A 20,887-nucleotide genomic window follows, 5' to 3' on the forward strand; every position below is an offset into this window, starting at 1 on the left:
TCATTCGTTCCACGCCCTCCCCCTGCTGCACCGTGGGGTCTCACCCACAGGAGACAGTCCTCCATGAACTTCTCCAACGTGAGTCTTTTTGTCACAGTGTCTCTCAGTCCCAGTCCTCAACTTTAGATGACACTTTTTTAGTGTCATCTAAAGTTACTGAGTTCTAGTTTCCAAGGCATGGTTTATCCTGTACATGAGAAACAGTGTATCACATCTGCAAAATCGGTCTGGCATAAAGATTAGAAGTCCAGGAGTGGCCTGTTTTGCATCCCACCTCTGAATGACCTCTCCTAGCTCACTGCCTCCATCCAAGTCCCCCTGTGGAAACCTGACAATACACAAAAATACCAACCAACTTTCTTAGCAATATCTACCACAAACAGAAGACCACTATAAACTCCTATTTAATATTCAGTTAAACACTGTTTTGATAATCTCAATAGCTTTTCAATACTCAACAGTGAGAAATAAAAAAGGTCCTTATCTACTGAGCAACTTACTTGCTCCTTTCAATATCTACTGCTCTTAAAAACCAAGTATTTTTCTTCTGAATTTAGTATTTTTCTAGCCATCATTTACAATTTTTTCACCACAGAACTGAGTCAAAAGACACTAAAAAGTTCACCTTTTAAAAACAGCAACAGAATCAAAACATAAATTTGACTCTCAGAAACAAATATTACACATAGAAACAAACCAACCTAAACAAATCCATCCTGTGAAACATATCTATGGTTTCTATAACATTCCACACACTGAAATAAAGACAACTAGCCATATGCTAACACTTGCTAGTAATTGGAAATGGCTATTCAAATGCCTCCTGTGTACCCAGGTGTAAATGTCCCTTGCCTAACAAAGGCAGTTTTTCAGAGTTTTTAAATTTTAATCAGTACTGCTACTGAATTATTTTTAAAGAAACGAAACAACTTCAGGAGAGCCAGTGGCCTGAACATCCTATGCTTACACTGTTTCTCTATAAACTGCAGTGTTTTCAACAGTAGGCCTTTTGTAAGAATAAATTATTTACAAAAATATCTTTTCCTCTGCTTGTAAGTCTTAAAACATTCCTGTTCCAACCATGGTAATTACTAAATCGATAAAGTAACTGAAATAAAAGATGCAATTGTAGCTACAGTGTTGCTACAAAAATCCCCAAAAGGTGTGGCTTGCTTCTCACTTGACTCAAATGAAATAAAAGAACCAGCAAATATCAAAACTCTGCAAGATTTAGAGAGTTTTGGCATATATACACGAAAGCCTTTATACTCTATATAGGTATTTGCATAAGAGCTGCCACTGTTTGGAGCATTTAATGTATTACTAGATAGGTGAAGATGTGGCCGCTTTGAAAGCCAGGAGTATCAGTTAGCGGGGCTGATGGGCACCTCAGGTTTCCTACCTGCAGCCTGAACGTTTAGCTAGCAGTTCAAGCTGTGTAGCAGTGCTTGGACAGCATGAAGAAAACATATATATCCTAAACTCAATAGATCAGCATAGACTTGTGGTCACATCTAGTTTGTAAGCCTGGTATTTTTTACCTGTGTATCAGTGTCTTGTGGTTATAACCTGTCTTTTACGTCAGTGCCTCTGTGCACGCGAGGATGGCGCTTACCACTACTTGATTTACGCGCTACACACGGCTGTTCAGCGGCTAAACCTAGTAAAAGAGAAATCGGCTTTGACCAGCTTGCTAAACGACTGCTGGAAATGCTGCCCACCCCAGGCCGCCCTGATAACTTCCAAGGCCCTCTAAGAACGCAGACAAGAGAAACACACACACACACACACACACACACACCCTCCCGCCCTGAGGCACTAAAACCAGGCCGGCGGCCGCAGCCCAGACCGAGCGCGACGCTTTCCTTCTGCGCCCCCGCCCCGCCTCGCTCCGGCCGGGCCGGGTTCTACCTCGGCTTCTCCCTCAGCGGGGCCACCCCTGCGGGACCGCAGGCCAGGCGCGGCCTGGCGGGAGAAGGGGAGGGCCAGGGGAGGCTGCAGCCGGGGCCGCGGGTACCTTGCGCGAGCGCCGCCGTCCCCGCTACGCGCCCCGCCCCCGAGCGCGGTGCCGGCGCTTCCCCGCCCGTCCACCCACCCCTTTGCCGCTCCGTGGCGTCACTCCACCCCGCCGGCTACCAGAAGGACCCTCGCGTAGAGGCGTCGCGCGCGATGCCTGAGCTTTATTTTTGTTCGAGCCTTGAAAAAACAAACATACAAAAGCTTATCACGGTTCTCCCCTCCGTGCGCCACGTCTTAAGAGCGCCTTGATCGTAAAAGCCGTGCTCGCTGGGGTTAGCGAAGCTTTCCTAGACGGCCTTCTATAGCCCTCAGGCGCTTGCTTGGCGAGCCGGGAAAGAGGGTCCTTTTCCTCCGCGGAGGAAGGTGTGTGGCGGCCGCTCGGTTCATGTGAGTGTCTCTCGGTGGGGCCTGCGGGGACCCGGCTGCGTCCCGGCGGGGGGGTGACCGCGGCGGCTCTGCCCCTCCTGGTGCACTCGTAGGGCGGTTCGTTTTGTCGCCGCTGGGGGCCTGAGTGGTGGTGGTCTGACGCCCCGAGGCTCCCCCGTGGGCAGCGCCAGGCCGAGCTCTCAGGGGCAGGCAGGTGGGAGCCTGCCAGGGCCCTGGTAGTTTGCTTCCTGGGGGGGATGTGCGGGCTGTGTGTGGCCGCAGCGGCGGTGGTCGTAGGGAGGCCGCTGCCGTTCCTCTGCGGCAGAGGGGCAGGCTGAGTGTCTCGAATTCGGAGACACGGCGTTATTGTGTTACTGTTGTTTAAGTCACGGGGCTTAACGTGCGCTGCAGCTGTAGGGTGTCGTTGCAGATACCGACACTGCGCTTTGTGGGGAGAAGGGGTGCGTGTGAAAGTCAGTTGCGTTCCTTCAACTCATGGGCTGCAGTGAGTGTTTGGAAGGAGCAGAGTGGTGTGCCGCTGAAGAAAATGCCTCAAAGCCTGGAGGGTACGGGCATGCGGCATTTATTGAGCTTTGCGTAGGAACTGCCACTACTAATTGAAAACTCTGATTTGATATGTTTGTTAAGCTTTTGCCTAGGCTTTCATGTAGGAAAAATGGAGTGTAACAAAGTATGTGATCCACCCTCAGTAGAGATGCTTACAAGACTTAATGTACAGCACATAGTCTGTAGAGGGACACATGGGTTGGATAACGGGGATGAGTTTATCATTTGTTGCCTATTAGGTTATGTTACAGGTCCACAGCTAACCAGCATATGGCTGTGTTACTGTGTGTCTTGAGCTAATCATTCAGTGGTTTTGTGCTGGGTTTAGCAGCTGGCAAAATGAAGAAAATATTGCTGCAAAATAAGTAATAATTGTATTTCCTACTCATTCTGTTTCTTTAACTCAGATTTTTTTGTTTGTTGTTAATATAGTCATTTTAGAATTTTAAGGAAGAACCATGAATTGATTTTTGCAAAGCATAAGAAGTCCTACAGAGTTGCTTGCTTCATCATGCAAGGCCTATTGCTGGTATTCCTCCCTCTTCCTGCTCTTTTTCTTTCTAAAGTTGCCTACTTAATATCCTTGGTAGAATCACATTTTTGAAGAACAGAGTCCTAATTTAGAGGATGTTGAAAAATATGTATTGAACTGTAAAGTTTATCACCAAAATGTCATGCTATATGCTTGACTCACTGAATTTCTAATTGAAATAACAAATCATCACAATAATTTGATGTTTCTGCATTATATCTTAATCTTTTGTTTATCTTCCTTCCATAAATCTCATACAGACCAGGTGGTTTCTGACTTAACGAGTTTGTGGGTGGTGCTGTTTCTTACATTAGGACTAAAGTAGAAAGTGAAAAGCTTTAGTTTTTAATTGGTCTGTATCGTACAGTACAATTAGTTGGCATGAAGCTTTAAAAACAGTTTCTGGAAATATTTTTAAAATGCCTCAAAATATTTCTAAACTTTTATTATACAGCACATCTTATGTTATAGAATTGTACTAGTCTGTGTTATGAGATAGGAAGTGATAACATGAGCTGTAGTGATTTGTGTTTTCTTACTGAATCAAGAGTCCACTTCTAAAATTGCTGTTTTGTGTGAGGTTAGTAGTAGAATCACATCAGAAAACTAATGGTTTCTCAGCTTTTTTCCCTTCTTCTCCCTGCCACTCAAACATTAGAGTATATACTTTTAGGCATATCATAATAATCTATTAATTTTTGAAAAAATCCCTAAGAAGCAGCAGCAGTAGCTTTTACATTTTGGAGGGCATACGTATAATAATGCCTTCAGAATGAAGAACGAATCTTGAATTGGCAAGAAAAATGAAGTATTGAGATGCAAAATAGGAGATAAGTGTTATCTGAGACCTGTATAGACCAAGAATCAAAAGAAAAAAAGTGAAGAAAAATCAAGCTCTTGGGTGCTTACGAATCCTACTTGTAAGTCCCTGTAAGCATACAGGGGAAATACCTGTATAATAGAAAGAATGTAAAGCAGTTATCATAAGAAGGGTTTATCAAGTGTGCAGGAAGACAAGTTAGATATCTACCATAATATTTTTGAATATTTCTGATCATGGTTTGATTGCTGTATGTCAAGCTGCTGTGTGAATGACTCAATTCACATTGTTTCTTCTAAGCAAGCATTTCATAAAACATAAAGAATGTCAAATACCAGACAACACCGATAAAACTGAGGGATCCAGACAGAGGGCTGCTAGGAACATCAGATGTGAGCAAAGTCAGTAGCATCTCTTGGGTTCAGCGGAGACCCCCAGAAACCCCTGTTTATTCTCTTTCTATACAGTTACCTGTATGGTTCTTATTACCATCACCAAGAAACGGTTCCATTCTTAGATTTCCTGTCATATGGTGGTTGAGAGGGAAATCAATGTTTAGTTTTCATTTCCATGGTTACATTAGTAGGGGGGACAATCATTTCCATGGTTATGTTAGTATTTAACAGTATGGGAAAAGGGGAAAAAAAAGTCTCATGGCTTTTTATTTTCCCCTGGTGTGGTAGAAGCCATTTAATATGGTTTCAAAAATATTTGGATACTTCTCAAAGCAGCCTTCTGTTTTCATTGCTTTGATTTTTGTATCTATCTATATACATGTGCTTGGGAAAAAGTGTTTTCCTTTAAAAAAAAATAAGTTCCTTTAAGCAAAAACTGAAAAATGATTTGCTGCAAGGCTTGATGACCACAGATGAGTAAGTCATCAGTTGAAGATTTTTGCAGTTTTCTCTTGGAGAACAGAAAAAATACAGTACTGTGTTATGAAGTTAGAGGTCAGTTTCTTCAGTGTGAGTGTAAAATTAATAGAATGGTGTTTTACTTCACTGGTGGTTTATTTATCCTGCTTTTTACAGTTAGCGGGTCTTTGATGTGTTTTGTTCTCCAAAATAATCACACTTGAGTATGTGGAAATATCAAAATTAAGTAGGTTTTTCTACATGTTTTTTGAAGTTGAATAAACCACAAGGTTATAAAAGAATGGGATATTACTGGGTTTGTAACACTAGGTGTAATGAAAAGGCCTTAGCAGAAGAGGAGCAAAAGACCTCAGATTTGTTCTCATCTATTTTACCCTAATCACTTTGGACAGATGTTTGCCTAACCTGCTTTTAAAACCTTCCAATGATAGATATTCCACAATCCCTTTAGACAGCCTGTTCTGTCCTTTATTCTTACTTGAAAGTTTTCCAGATGTCTAACTTAAGTACTCCTTACTTTTTCCTGTCTGTAGTAGACCTGGTGAACAGTTTAGTCCCATTCTCATACCAACATCCTTTGCGTTTGAAGAACGAGACTGAGTCTCCCATTTATCATCTTCTCTTCCATAGACTAAACAACTACACTTCTTTCAAGCTTTTTGATCTTCTTTGAAGTGTCTTTAAAAAGTAGAGAGACAGGAAAGAAGAAGCTGAACAAAAGCAAATCTCTGTGGCTGTTGTGGGGGATCTTGAGTGTATATGAGTGCAATCTGAATATTGCTTGGGAAGCCTTTGGAGCAGCTGAGACAATTTGCCTGTAATAAAATGTGGCTAATCAGGCCTTTCCTGACTTGTCTCTCCTTAATTTCCTCCTTTCTTACACTTTTTTCTAGAGAAATTACAAATGTCAGGGGTTTTTGGTTGTGTTGTGTGTTTTTTTGTTTTTTTTTTTTTATTTTTGAGGGGGGTTATGTGTGTTCCTTTTAAACTGGAGGAGAGAAGCATGGAAAGGGAATATATTCCCAGGTGAGAAGTTGTTCTTTATAATGTTTGGCATGTGGTGCTGTGTCAATTCATTAGCTACCTTTACATTTTTTGAGTTGTAAAGTCTTCTAATATGAAGTTCATAAGAAGCATAAAATATTTTGTAAGCAGATAATTCCCTCCTGAACATGTAGCCCCTGTGGTTCCAGTCAGTGGAATAGATATGATATACAGAACAAGGAAAAGCACTTTTTGAGCATAATAGAAACATGCTGGTTTGCCTGTGTAGTGTGATGGCTCCAAATGTTTTGAGATTGTCACCATATTCATTTGTGTATTCCTACACTGTCCAAGCATACATGTTTATATTTAAATAAGAGAAGTTACTTTCCCAAACATGCTCTGTGCTTCTGACAAATGATTATAAATTCAGTATGGTTTTAGGCATGGCAATTGTCAACATTCCTGGTGATAAAATTCAGTGTGTCAGATCCACGGTCAAGTTGATGATGCAAGTCTTAGCCTGCTCTATTGGGTAATATTCTATATTGATAGGTAATTGGCCAATGCAAAAAGAAATCAGTTTAATTTATAGGATTATAATTTCCTAAATGTTGGTTTTGACATATATTCTTCCCCCACCCCCAAACTATCTTAAAAATGCCGTGACTTTCAGGACTGACAGATGGTGTCTGTTTCAGATCTTAGTGTCCTCTTACTTTCTTGTTGCTAACTTGTAAAATAGTTTGCAATTTCAGCTCTAAATAACTCAGTGGTTCAAATGGAAAAGAAGAGAAGCAGTTCAATCATTCATGTATTCCTTTGTATGCTATTTATTTTGCTGTGTTGATTAATGTGTTTCAGTGATTTTAATACTGCTGCTTGCAGGCTAACATTGAGCTGCATTAGCAGTAGTATGTGATCACCAAAGAATTGTTTCTGGATCATCATACATATTCTTCCTTTTGAATACCCTTAGCTCTGTTCTTCTGTTACTCAACAAATCTTGTCTCCTACCATGGCGTTAGTGCAGGAATTGGAGGATAAATGTAAGTAGGAAAATAAGTCTGCATCTAAATAATATAGTCTTTGAAATCTTGGAACAGAGACTTTCTAGGTGTTCACTTACATGTTTGTGGCTTGTTTTGTGTCATTCTGTTTTGTCAGGCTATTGTCAGTTGGTCAGTGGCCTTCTGGTAAGGGTAGGTCACCCACTGTGTCCACAGAAACTGAGGAGGGAGGGTTTGAAAATAAACCTTCATTGTCCATGTGTATTGTTAACCTTACTAATATAAAGGTATGAGTTGTTTTTAAAGAGGTGAGTGAGGGAAGCATCTCTTCCTACTGAGATGAAAAATAAGGTTTCTCTTTAAGTTACACTTACAACCTACAGCTGTGAGAGTCTGAAATGGATCTATTTTGATGAATTAAATGAATCAGTGGGAGTCTGTAATAGCAACTGTAATCATGTGTTGACACTTACTGTTTCTAAAAAAAATTACTTTGATACTTTACCAAAATGAGAATCAAATAAATTCCTCTTTGCTGTGTACAATTTTAGAGAAGAAATCCAGAAAACAGATACCTTCTGCTGATCTAGCTTTTACAATTTTTCTTACACTCCACAACTTCAAACTTTTATGCCACTTATTGTATAAGTGAACAGCCTAGAAATTGTTTCTTAACTTGAACTATAGAGAGGGAAGCTTAAACTAGCATTCATATTAGTAAGCAGTTTATGTTGTGTTTGACCATCATTCTTTAAACACCATTCATGTGGAAGAACCCATTCTTCTTTCCTCAGAATGCTGGAAAAAACTGACAGAGATTCTGTGCTGGATTAGAGGAAAATTGAATTCCTCTCATAACAGCTTCCCTGGTGTGTTGTCTCACACTCTAATTATCTGAAAGCAGACAGATTTAGATGCTTTTTACATTTGAAAGTGGCTGGCAATGCATAAAACATCTTCAAAAACTGCTTCAAGTTAGCAGATCTCTTCTTGAGATCATTTGGTACAATCTTTTGGCATAAAACTACCCATTACCGATGACTTTTATTTCCATTTCCTTCTCATCAGGAGCTTTCCCAACATAACTTACACTGAGTATGAATTAATAGTTTAAATATTAGTCTCTGACTTCAGGATTTTCTCTAGGAAATGATCCATGGCTGTTGGATCTGTTTTCTATCCCCGAGTGTTTCTCAATTACAGTTTAATATACAGCTTTGTAGTGGCATCTTGTTTCAGACTCTGAAGATAAGTGAGCAGATCACTTTGGCAGCTCAGTTGGCCGGGGCAGCAAGGGACTGCTACTCCCACTAGAGTGCACAGGCTTGGACTTGGCACGCAAGAGACACTACGTTTGGCTTGGTAGCAGCTGCTCTGGAGTGAAGGACTTAAGTTCATGTTCATGCTTGTCCTACTGTAAGGTTTGGAGCCCTCTGTGTGAAGTGCTCTAGTAATTGGTAACAGTCACACACTAAGGAAGTCACTGTTGCCAACTAGGATATGACACTGAATTGTACACGAGGGAAACTAATCTTTTCTTAAGGGTTGAATTACCCTGCTGCATTACAGTGGGTAAGTAATTTCACGTCCATATGACCATCTATGAAATAATGTTAGTGATAAGAACTAGGCACAGACTTTTGTTTCACCTTACATATAGCTTATAATTCTACTGAGAACTTACCTGCAAATTCACACTTTTTGAAGATGCTAAGTCAAGATATTCTAATTGAAAATAGTTGTTATAAAATGGTTGGATTTTTAATAGAGTATCTTGGAACACAGCAAAACTGTACTTTATCTCAAATTGTCTTAAATTGTGGACACAAAAGAAGCTTTGTATCTATAAATGAAATACGACTATTCCCCAAGAGCTCCTTGGATAATTTTTCTGCCAACTGAAGCTGTGAATGCTTCTCACTACCTGCAGTTACAAAGAAGGTTCTGAAAGGCAATCACAACTTACTTTTTGTTACCATTAAAGATATAATATTGCTGTGCTTTCAAGCAGTGCTTAAGTATTTATATAAGATGTGGTCCAGAGGTTTGCCTAGGTTAACATGCTATTAACTCAACAAACCATCGTTCTTTCCTGGACTCTGTGCAAAGGGCTGCTGGGTATACTTTCAAATTAGGTTACCAAGTGCTCATAAAACCAGATATTTAGTAACTGTGATGTTCCTACCTTAGTTCTTTTCTGTACAGGTGTGTGAACTTCTGAGAGCTTACTCATGAAAGTTTGTAATGTTAAATTAACAGATGGAAGAAGAGCATAGGAGCACTGTCCTGTAACAGAGGTTTTCAAGGAATGCTAAAAAGTAACAAAAAAACCAACTTGCGATGTTCCCCTGTAGTTTAGAATGTGGAGAACAACTCAGGCCAAAAATGACCATTTCAAGATTGCCCTCTTTGGCTTGGGAAGGGCATTTCTGTGTGTCTGCTACAGTAACTACAGAAGCCCAACAGTTGAAGATTTGAAATAGCTACGTAATAATATAACCCCTTGATGGATATTCATGTCTGAGCAGAAGGAAAGCTGGCCTGTTGATTTTAACTATCCTTTGAGTTGTTATTTTGTGCACTTCATTTAGAAATGAGTGACGTTGCTGTACAGTCTTTACTTCAGAAGTTGTTTGGTCTGTTTTCCCGTTGAGAATAGTGAAGTCTTCATCTGCAGAAATTTACTGAACGCTTCTTTTGAGTTTCCCCTTTTAGACCTAGAAAGCAAGGAAAAATAATCTGTATGTTTCTACCACACAAGTTAAAATCATTATCCAAAAGGCAGGTAGTTGCAATATGGTTTGACGGTTGGACTTGATGGTCTTAGAGGTTTTTCTTCCAACCTTGAAGATTCTGTGATAATAGTTATATGTGGAGATTTTTCTAAGTAGCTGAGATGCTTGCTAGGAATTTTACCTGTCATTATTCTGTACTTGTTGAAAGACCAGTGTATTGGGGCTGATGGCAGAAATATGTGGTGGAAGGTACTGCTGGCACATAATTTTAAAGTGACGTGTAGTTGCTTCTGGCTGCTGAGGATTAGTTGTTGTCAGCCCACTTTAAATTTAAAAGTTAATTCAGACTCTTCGCTCCACAGATTAGTAAATTTTCTCTGTCCAGCGTAAGTTAGTATCTTCATAGAAGACTTTAATTAAAATATTATCCTGCTGTATTATGTGGGCAAGTTCAATACTGGAAAGTACAAATATGTGCGTGATGATGAAACTGGGTTGTTGAATATGTGTGGGAGGGTTTTACCTATACAAATAACACTTGAATTGCTGGCTCAAAGTTCAGTAAGGACTGCTTTTCTTAAAGCTTTGTTTTAATGGCTTTGTTGCTCTCCATTAAGAGATGTTTGCCATTATTCTTGCAGTGATTACACACAGAAATATGCATGGTTTTGTGTTTAATTTTCTTCAACTTTTGTTTGGCCTACATAAAACAATACCTAAAGTTTCTGCCTCAGTAAATATCAGCATTTGTTAATAACTTGTAGTTAGAGAACATGTGTTCTTTTGCTATACATCTGCATCATGTCTGCTGAATGCTTTTGTGAATAAATAATGGTTTTTAACCTTAGCACTTGCTTTAACTGAATGGTTAAATACTGTTTACATTTAGCTGTGCTACAAGGTACTACTTTTACATGTAGAAAAGCTGATGTAACTAAATTCCAAGATTCTTTTTTTACCACAGTTGAGCTGTGTAAGATAACTAGTAGACAGGTTTCAGACATTAAAGATATTGTCAATTAAAATTAAAAATTAGTAGGGATGTTCCTGTGAACTTCCTAACCAATACAATTATTTTTCAGACTATTGCTGACATAAATACTGTGCTTAGTGATATTCTTACATCCAAACTTTTTCAAGTTTGAGGAGGAAGTGTCTTGAAATATTTTTTTAGCAGCTAGGGTTTTTGATAAGAGTTATTATCTTTACTGCTCTGACAGTTACAAAAATCAATAAGCTACTTAAACAGTGTTCTGCTTGGTAGAACAGGTAGATTTTGCTGCAGTTCTGATGATTCTTCTGCTTTGTGATTTATAGGTAGTTTATGGTTACGACAGTAACCTAAAGCTTTCACTGCTCAGTAAAACACTAGAGGGTGAACTGCAGTAAAGATTCTTCAAGTCCATGTGCCATGTGCTGACCTTGCAGACTTGTCCAGATGCAGTAGAGTCTGCTTATATTTCTGAATTTACAGGCATATGTAACTGTGAAGTCCATCACCTGTCCAGGAAGTTTTATGAGGATACTTTGAGGCATGAGTAGAGGCTACCTTTTTGAAAAAAATATTTTATATTCAGTGATAGCCGTTTGGAAGTGGAACAAAACCAAACCCGTTCAAAAAATAACAAAAGCAACCCACCAAAATAAACTGGTCAATTTTTGATGTTAGCTTTCTGTTCCAAAGACTTGTGCTTAAGGTCCAAGAAACAAGGTAGCATGTTCTTGGTGTTACATCTTTTCTACGGTGGGATTTATGTGAGAATTCCTGCTGCATGTGGTGATGGTTTGCCTGAAGTTTCAGATAATACTATTAAAATACTAATGCTGCAGGATCCAAAAGATACCCTCTGCTGAGAAAACAAATAAGGCTGTCCAACTGCTTTGGCATATGAGCTGCTACTTAAATTTCAGGCTGTGCTGTAAAGCACAACCAGATGAGTCTCTGCTGAGCTTCCTGGGGACCTGGGCAGAGGTAGCGGGTGTGTAACCTGTTGGAGTTTAAGCCAAACAGTGTGAAGAAGCTGCTTTTCTTGAGCTGTTATGTGAGGCATCCATCCCTATTGAACTACTGGACAGTTTTCTCAGATTAATAAATTTTTGCACACAACTTTGTATACAGTTGTTGTTACTGAAAAAATTTTGATATCTCTGAAGGCAAAAAAAATCCTACAAACCACACATAAATTGCTTGACTTCTGTCTTAACTTGGACAGAACTCCTTGTGGTCATGTCTCCTTTGTCTAGTTTTTGGGGTGTCTGCTCATAGGTGGGAAAGAATACAAAGTTAACTGAGAATTGGACTGAGAAAAACATTAGTAGAAACTTCTCCCTAAATACAAATGGAACATAACCTTACAGTGAGGATGTCAATTAAATTGCAGGTACTCTTAATTTACTTTAACATTTTGAATGTTGTGACTGTAGTGTGTTAAGATATGATGAAGTAATGAATGTCTTGTGGCATCTACTAAGTCTTAAAACTTGGAGAAAATACTAAAATAATTTGTACTTCTGACTTTTCAATTTCTAATGACTTCTACCATATGGATCAGTTTCTAATGATCTTTTCCATACAGATCCAAGAGATCCATTTTAATTCAAATTAAGCCTGTCATAATACTCTTAAAGTAAAAATTTTTGTTACCTTCATTTGTTCTAACATATGGCTGTTTTATGCTTCTCATAGGTTTGATTTTTGCCTGTCTCCTTAATGTTGTGACTTACATGTGATTATGGTACGTTGTTCCATTTAGAGACAGACTCCATGTTTAAAAATAATTATTACTGAGTAACTTATTGCTTCAAAATTGGTACTGGTGGATGGGCTTTTTTTGTGTGTGTGCAATGTTCCATTGTAGTGGTTAAAAAAAATCTCTTTCATGCTGCCGTGTTTTTCAATATGAAAAAGTTTGATTGTGTGTGTGTTTTTACTATTTACAGCCCTTTAAAATAGGGAGGGGTAGGCACTTAGGACCACTAAAAGACCTGTCTGCAGCTGGGATTGAGCCTGATTTATCTGGCAGCCAGAAGGGTTGGATTGTAGTCTCCAGAGCTAGCAAATCATTCCTTAGAGCTGGCATTGCTTCTTGGATGGACTGTGTTAGACGTGTTAGTTGGTTGGAAATCTGTAGAGCCATTATTTCTACTCTCTTGGTGCAAAAGATGTGAGTTTAAATAACACATGGCAGAAATGTATACCTTTGCCTAATCATTTGCTGCTTGGCAAATAGCTTTCAATACGGACTACTCAGGAATTTGTAGTTTATGAATACTTGAGCAATAGTGTTTAAGTGCTCCAGAAAAAAATAGTCAGTGTTCAATTGTTTAAAGCCCCAATTACTGCAATCACTTGTTTGGGGAGAATGGTGAGGATAGAATTGGAATGTAATGGCGTTCACTGTGTCTTTTTGCTCAATTATAACAAAGAAACTAGCACTTTAATTGTAATTAGTCTCAAGGGAGGCAAAAGCGGTAACTAATATTGACGATGCTTCTGTTTTCATTCTCAGCGTTCCATTGTTGCTTCCTGATATCTTGTATGGATACAGGATAACCTATAAATAGGAGCAGGAGGCAGGGTTTTTGTTTTGCAATTAAGGAATTTTATCTTTCCACAGATAAACCTATTGAAAACCTGTGTTTCCAACAAGTAAACCTTACTATTCTTTGTCTTTTGAAGCCTAGAGACATTTAATCTTTTAGAATTGCATTTCCTGAGAGGGAATATCTGCATGTAAAAGCCATGATTGCATTTTACAATGTATAACAGGTATAAAAACAGTGAAATGCCCAATATTTAGTGATAGAAAACTGCATAAAACTTACTAAATACAGCTGACTTCCAAAATGTCCTAGGAATAGAATTGTATTGCTGCAAATCAGTAACTAAGTAGTAACTAAGTGTTATAGCCTGTTGCCTCCTTAAATCATAAGTTGAGAGCTGCCTCTAGTGCTTTGGACTGAAGTAGGGAGGTGATCAACTTAAAGGTAAGCTTTGTTCTCCAAACTAATCAGTTGTAGCTCTCCTTAGTTTTATTTTTATAGTTTTAATTTTCCATAGTTTTGAAAACCCAACCTTAATTTTTTTCACCAAAAATGTGGTATTGTAAATATCAGCGAAAGATGTTGACGGTATCAGGTCTGGAATGTTTTACCAGAAGTTAGGAGAAACATTGAAGCGAGATTTGATTTTTAAAAGCCTGTATCCCAATTATCCGAGGCAGAAAATGGAACAAGTTATAATAGTTTCCTGGTTGCATTGATACTTGGGAACACAGTTCCACTCTGGTTTTCTTTTTTGATCTGCTCACTACTGTTCCTTACTTTGCAGTCTAAAAAGGTGTGATGTGAGATTTTTAAATCTGATTCACTGTGTCCTGACAGTTCATAGAAATGCAAAGCATTGGAAAGCACAATCTGGCAAACAGCTGGCATGTTCTGTTATATTTATGGGGTTTTGTAAGATTCACTACCAGAAATGACCATACGCAAAGAAGATGCTCAGATAGAACACACTTCTTGCAGAAACTGAGTGACTGTTGATATTTTCTGTCTTTTGTGAGAAGTATAACGCTTTGCTATACAGGTTGGCCACTGTGAAGCATCTGTGAGATGTCTCATGGAAGAAGAAAAGGAGTTTGAGAGCTGCTTGAGGCTTAAGACCAAAAGCTTAAGAGGAATTGCCCTTAAATATTTTCCTACAGTTTCATTAACAAACTTTATTTAGCTTTGGAGATAATGACTTAGCTATCAATAACTGATCACACTGGCTCTGCTTTGTAGTGACAAACTTTTAATTTGAACAAAGCATATTGGTTGAATATTGAACATATCTTTTTGCAGACTTCTCTCCTGTAGTGGCTCCTTGCCTGTTCTTGGGTCTTGGTGGGCAGCTATTCATAAATATGGCATTCTCTGTAAGGCATATGTCTATGCTGTCCGGACCATCCCATGATGGCTGTCTGCTAAAGATCAGAAGGTTTGGCTTTGCTGTGGAAGTACTTGATTCCTACATATCTAGTGCAAATCAAAGAGCAGTGACGGGTTCGAGTGAAGCAGCTGTGCAAAGAAGAATGCTGCCTAGGTGTGCTGGGCTGTGAAAGCTTACCCTCTTTTCGTGGAGAAGTTATTGTACATGTGGGAGAGGAAGAGAGAAGCAGTTGTGATTTTATTTTACATCAGTTGAGGCAAAGTTTAGTAACTTTTTATCTCAATGTATACTCAGATTGACCAGCTCAAACACAAATGGCATTTGGTTGTGTTGAATTAAGGCCTGTGAGAGAGAGTGAAAACAAGAAATAAGAGGCCTGTCACATAAAGGAGCAGCATAAAACTTTGCTGAATTGAGAAAGCTGAAATAAGGGCACATTCTTGTCAGCCATGTGCTGAGTGCATACATGGAGAACGTTGATTGTAGGCAGGAAGTCCTACTAAGCGGTTTGCGGGTTAGAACTTGCAAAGTTGGTAATCTTACTTTGTGTATTAACATTAGCAAAGCATTGCAAGAAAAAGCTGAGAACTTTATAGTACTCAGGTTTTTAAACCTCCAACTGGAAAAAGGAATGCTTAGAGCTAATTATTTTAGGTTTTGGGAATCAGTTGGTTTATAACGCCTGAGGTTTTTTGTTGTTTTGTTTTGTTTTTTGTTAAAAGATTGCTTTTCCGATAGGGAAAAGTAATTTGTTCCATGTTTGAACTATGGATGGATTCCAAAAACAATTTTTAGAGTTTAAGTTTTAAATCTTGTTGTTAATTTTATGTGGGTTTTGGCATTTTTTTGCTATTAAAAGCAGAGAAACTTTGTTGTAACTTCAATATTAATATTACGTTTTTAACGTCTTCTTGGTGTGTTAATTTTTTTGATCTGGATATATTCTAAGGTTAAGCCAATGTTGATAAACTAGTACTTGTAAAACATTTTGACATTTTATGGTAATTTGTACTACATGAGAAACCTTGCTTTATTATATAGTTCACCACATTGGGGCCCCTTCCAAATTAGGTGTTCTTGAGAAGCAAAGTATAATAATGCCTGTTTTCTCCTCTGAGTGTACTGCAGCTTCTTAGAAGGCTGCAAGAGGCAGTTTAAATCAAGACAGGCAACTCTTTTAATCTGCAAGTAAAATGATGAGAACAAAAAGAACAACTTGTATATGTTGATACTTCACTTCATGAATAAGTGCAGGACTTCAGTCTTTAGTTTGGAAATTGAGTTCCATTGCAGTGGAGCAAGTGTGTCTTGCAGGTAACAAAGTATAGTCCTCAGAGGTCTGAGATTGAACAGTTTCCTGTAGCTGAGCAACCAGGTGACTTCAGGAGGTTACCCTTTCAAGTAAGGCTGAACATAGCTACTCCTTGTTTTTCAGAACTACTTTTTCAAAGGAAAAGCAGCTTATTAGGCACAGTTGTATGAAATGACTTCACTTTTGTTGGCCTCCGTAAAATTTTCTGCAAACCAGTCATAATGTGTCAGTTATAAGATAGGATTCTTGTTACATAGCTGTATTATTCCTCATTTGCTTTCCTGTTTTTAGTTTGTGTATCACTGATAGGAGTTGGTTGTTTGAGGGTTGGGGTGGTTCTTTGTGTGGAGTTGGGGGTATCAGAGTAATAGAGGGCAAAGGAAACAGGGAAATGTTAGAAAATATTTCCAGAAGGGTAATTGACTTTAACTTATTTTTCTTGCAGTACCAATGTTTTTGATGGGGTTTATGCTCTATAATGAAGGCTGGATCTTAAAATGGGGGAGGTCTGGGGGGTGGGGAATGCCCTGTTTTAGATAGTGTTATCACTCTGCTGTATGGATTCCTGTGCAGGAGTTCATTTCGGCCTCTGGCTCTTTATATTTCTATCGGAAATACCTATTCCTTTGTGTTACTGTCATAATCCAAAATTTACAGAATTTTATTTGACAAGTGGGAAAATATCTACCCATTGTAATCACATAACTTCACTTCCAGATCTTCAGTTCATTAGCCAACTTGGCTAAAACTTACAAAATGTACCAATTCTATTCACTTTGAACTTTTAGTAGCATTTCTGTTGTTGTTGGCAAAGTTTCCACTGTTAGTATTGTGGTCCCATGAGAGAATATGTAGCTTGCAAGAAGTCTTACTGGTATGCAGACAGTAATACCCCTGGCTTTGTATTCTGCTGTGTTGTGCCATAATAGTTTTATGTCTATTTCCATTTGACATCTAAATCAGTAACCTACTGCAATCACTGTTTTCCTTTTAAAACCCTCTGTTTTCAGACTGCACAGCAAAACAAAAATATTTTCTCATTAGCAGAGATTCATTTGAATTTTGATTGTTTTAGCTGTCCTGGAGAGATGATTTTGCTGCTCTCCTCTCCATGACAGTTTATTCCTTTTGAAAGAAAAATGTGTTCTGCATGAGTGGAAGGTGTGATGGCAGTAACACTCTTGCATCTTTAAGTGAAACAGTGTGTGTAAAGCAGACTTTGATTGCATTAGATTGCAAAAAGGCAAGACATTGATTCATTTATCGCTTTTGCAAGAGAAGGATGCTCCATGCATCATCTGACTACCTTTCTCTGGCTTTGTGAATTTTACTTTGGGAACTCTTAATTACACTATCCTTATTCACTGTTATTTGCCTTTTTATTTATTTAAAAAGATATATAGCTGTCAAGAATTGAGTTCTTTGTAATAGGATATGAAGTGTAAGGTGATACTGAGTGTAGCAGTGATGTCGATGCTGGCATGAGTGTGATTGTTCACCTTTTCTTACTTCTAAACCTGTTTTGTTTTCTGTGTGGCTTTTCTTGCAAATCCCAACAGAATATTTGTATGTTAAAAGCAGATTGGGGTCATAATAATCTTGCAATAAAATGGGAAGTTTTCTGCCAATTTGACATGATAAAAGGCATTTTTGGGCTCTGATAAAGTTGAGAAGCTGATGCATGCATCTGGATTGCCATTTTCTTACCAATTCTTCCCTTTGTTGCAATTGATGGGCAAAACCACGAGAATTACATCACTGTTGCTTGTGAAGATCTGCAAGGCATCTTTTCTTCCCACCTATAAAGTTTTCTTGATTTCCTGATGAGGCAGCTGTCAGTACAGATTCTTTCTACATCTAGATACCGAGTGGAATGGTACAAGCACTGTCTGCGGCAGATACCAGTGACTGTTTCATTATCCTGTAGCTTTGAGCTTTTATGGTCAGACAGAAATCTTGCAGAGAAAAGTAGGTCAAATTTGGCCGCTTTCAAGAAATAAAGGCTGTACACAAGGTGTAGATAGTTTCTGGAACATTAGGAAAAATCCAGTCAAAGGAGATTGATGTACATCCTAAAAAAAAAGTTAGTATTTATTTGTGCTCTTGCTTTTACTGGTCTTCTGTGCTTCCTGCTGCTTTAGTTTGATACCTGGGTACCTGGCCTGTTTCAGTGTAAACAAAGAATCAAAGTCACTCCTAAAGTAATTGTAGGTGTAAACTTGCCATGAAAGTTGTATTAATCTCAGATGAGTAAAATACTGATGAATTCTACTTAAAAGTGAAACAGTGAATTCTTAATTTATCTACAGCCATGATGTATGTATTCAGTATATTCTGATTTTTTTTTTTTAGAAAAGTTTGGATTTTTTCATGGGATGTTTCTATTTTCTTAGTCTCAATAAAATTCTGCATATTGTTAATAATTGTTTCAGTTAAAACCAGGATACAATGTTCTCCTGTCCAAACCTTCCCCTTTTATTTGTCATTTGTTTTTTGGTTTTTTTTCTTTGTTTATTCAGACGTTCCTTTCTGAGAAGGTGGGATTTTTTTCTGTTTCATGAAGGAAGAACATGTTTTCTGCAGCTGGGAAGAAAACTAACTTTTCTTCCAAAATGCTTGAAAGCAGCTGTCAAACATCAGATTCTGTTTAACATTGCTTTTTGTTTGGAGTTTGTATTAGGAGGTGGAAGTTCAGCTTGTTCACGTAGCAAATTTTCTTCTTCAGCCACTGATTTTAGAACTGCTGCTTGTGGTAAGAGATGGGAGCGTTATTAAGAAGTCATTATTTTTAGACTGTTCTTTGTCTAGGTTTTTATCCCATTTCTTGGTAAACATGGCAGCCAACAACGCAGTGCTGAACCGACTGGAACAGAAGGGTGCAGAGGCCGATCAAGTTATTGAATACCTCAAGCAGCAAGTTGCTCTGCTCAAGGAGAAAGCTAGTAAGGAATCATCTATCTTATGATAAATTTGTTAACCAGATGGTTAACATTAAATTCTCATACGAAAAAATGGGAACATGGACAACTTCATTGGTGCTGTCAGCCTTTTAAGTATGTTTCAAGTTCTCCAAGATAAAGCTTGTAATAGCAGCACTGCTTTGCTGTCTTGTGGTTTGTGGGGTTTTTTCGGAGCTGCTTATTCTGAAATAGAAAAGGCTTGAATGGGGAAGGATTAATAATGCATACAGATTACGGAAATTTGATAGGACACGATTCCATTCGGGGGGAGAAAATAATGCTGGAAGAACATGAGACTGAATTGGCCTGAACGTGTTACTGCTTTTTCACCCCTATAGCATTCTCTCGAGTATCATATCTTCAATTTGGCTATTTTATGCATACCACTATCAGCAAATTATGGTGCTCTGTATTATAAACACGTTCAAACTTTTTCTTACAGGTCTCTTGTCTCTTTAGAGGACTGAGAAGCTAATATATTCAGAGGCAATTTAAGTACATAAGTATTGTAAAAAAATGGCTATTTCAACAAAAAAAAAAAAACATATTTTTGCTGGTATAGTCCTTGAAAGTTTCCTTGGTTTTTTTTCCATGATTGGCTGACCACATTTCATGTAAAACACAAGACTTCTGTTGCAAAAAGATTACTGCTAATTATTGAAACATGCTCTTTTTAATATAGTGTCAACTCTAGTCTTGCAGGCATCTCTCCGAGAAGAGAAGAAGCTCCGTGTGGAAAATGCTAAACTGAAGAAAGAAATTGAAGGGCTGAAACAGGAGCTGATTCAGGCAGAAATTCGAAATGGAGGTGGGGGGTAATAACCTCTTACAATATAGGTCTAGTTAGTTTTCATCATTATTTTGTGTACTCTTAGTTGTTCTTGATTTTTATCTTTCTGTATGTGACTTGGTGGCGTTTCTTATAAATTCTGGATTTTCCTAGGTTCCATGCCTATTTAATTCCAACATTTTAGTAAGCTGCAAACCTAAAAGGTGCATATGCCAAATGTTAATCAGCCATGGAACTGGTTTGTTGTTTTTTGTGCAGTGCCTCAAATTTGACTGATGATGGCTCCCTATAATACCTTAGAAATTGCTGAATTTCTAACACTTCCTGATACTCTATTTCATCTAGAATAACTGAAAAATCCATATGGAAAACCAGGCCATAGTTCAAAGTACGGCTGGGCAGTGACTTACTAGAAGATCTCTGTTAATGTAAAGTTAGAAACAATGTGTTTTGAATTTTTGATTCCATGCTTTAGTAAGACTAGCCTTTCATTGAACTCTTTTTCTTTGTGCTGCTCTGTGTGGCTCTGTTCACTCACACTATCATTCTAAAATTTATATTAAAAAGGAGAAACAAAACTGTATTTCACAGAACCTGTTACTCTTGAGAGAAGTCTTAAGATTATATGATGCTTTTCTAAGATGGAAAAGGACTAGGACACTAATATTTAGCTTGCTATATATCTTCTTTTATTTAGCTAGTTTATCTAAAAGGTATTGGGTCTATGTTCACATCTTATTAAGTAAGTTAGTGTGTGTTAGTGTGTGTTAGCTTTGGCAGTCTTAAGTAGTTGAGCACAGAGATTAAATGGACACAGAACATAAAAAAAATCACTCGAGATATTTTTTCCAAAATCTAAGAACCAAAAGATCTTTCCACAACTAGCAAGCAGAACAGCAAGCAAGTGGTTGTTGGTTTAACAAATCTCTGATTCAGATGATTTAAAAAATCATTTTTTATAAAGTTAGTAGGGAGGTGATTCTTACG

The 20,887-nt window shown here is 38.2% G+C and overlaps 1 protein-coding gene across 3 annotated transcripts in view; it reads left to right on the forward strand.

The window, feature by feature from the left end:
- Window positions 1-2,369: 2,369 nt before the first annotated feature.
- The window catches only part of AIMP1 (aminoacyl tRNA synthetase complex interacting multifunctional protein 1), a 33,290-nt gene continuing 14,772 nt past the window's right edge, over window positions 2,370-20,887 (forward strand). Inside the window, exons 1-3 of one of the 3 annotated variants that reach the window (XM_084263449.1) lie at window positions 2,370-2,406; window positions 18,959-19,092; window positions 19,793-19,918. In XM_084263449.1, coding sequence (XP_084119575.1) covers window positions 2,405-2,406; window positions 18,959-19,092; window positions 19,793-19,918 — 262 coding nt within the window. In that variant the 5' untranslated portion in view covers window positions 2,370-2,404. Of the gene's footprint in view, window positions 2,407-18,942; window positions 19,093-19,792; window positions 19,919-20,887 lie in introns of those variants that run through there. The other 2 variants (XM_084263450.1, XM_084263451.1) reach the window with 2 other exon arrangements.

This window comes from Gallinula chloropus, assembly GCF_964237585.1.
Source record: "Gallinula chloropus genome assembly, chromosome: 4".
NCBI classification, from domain to species: Eukaryota; Metazoa; Chordata; class Aves; order Gruiformes; family Rallidae; genus Gallinula; species Gallinula chloropus.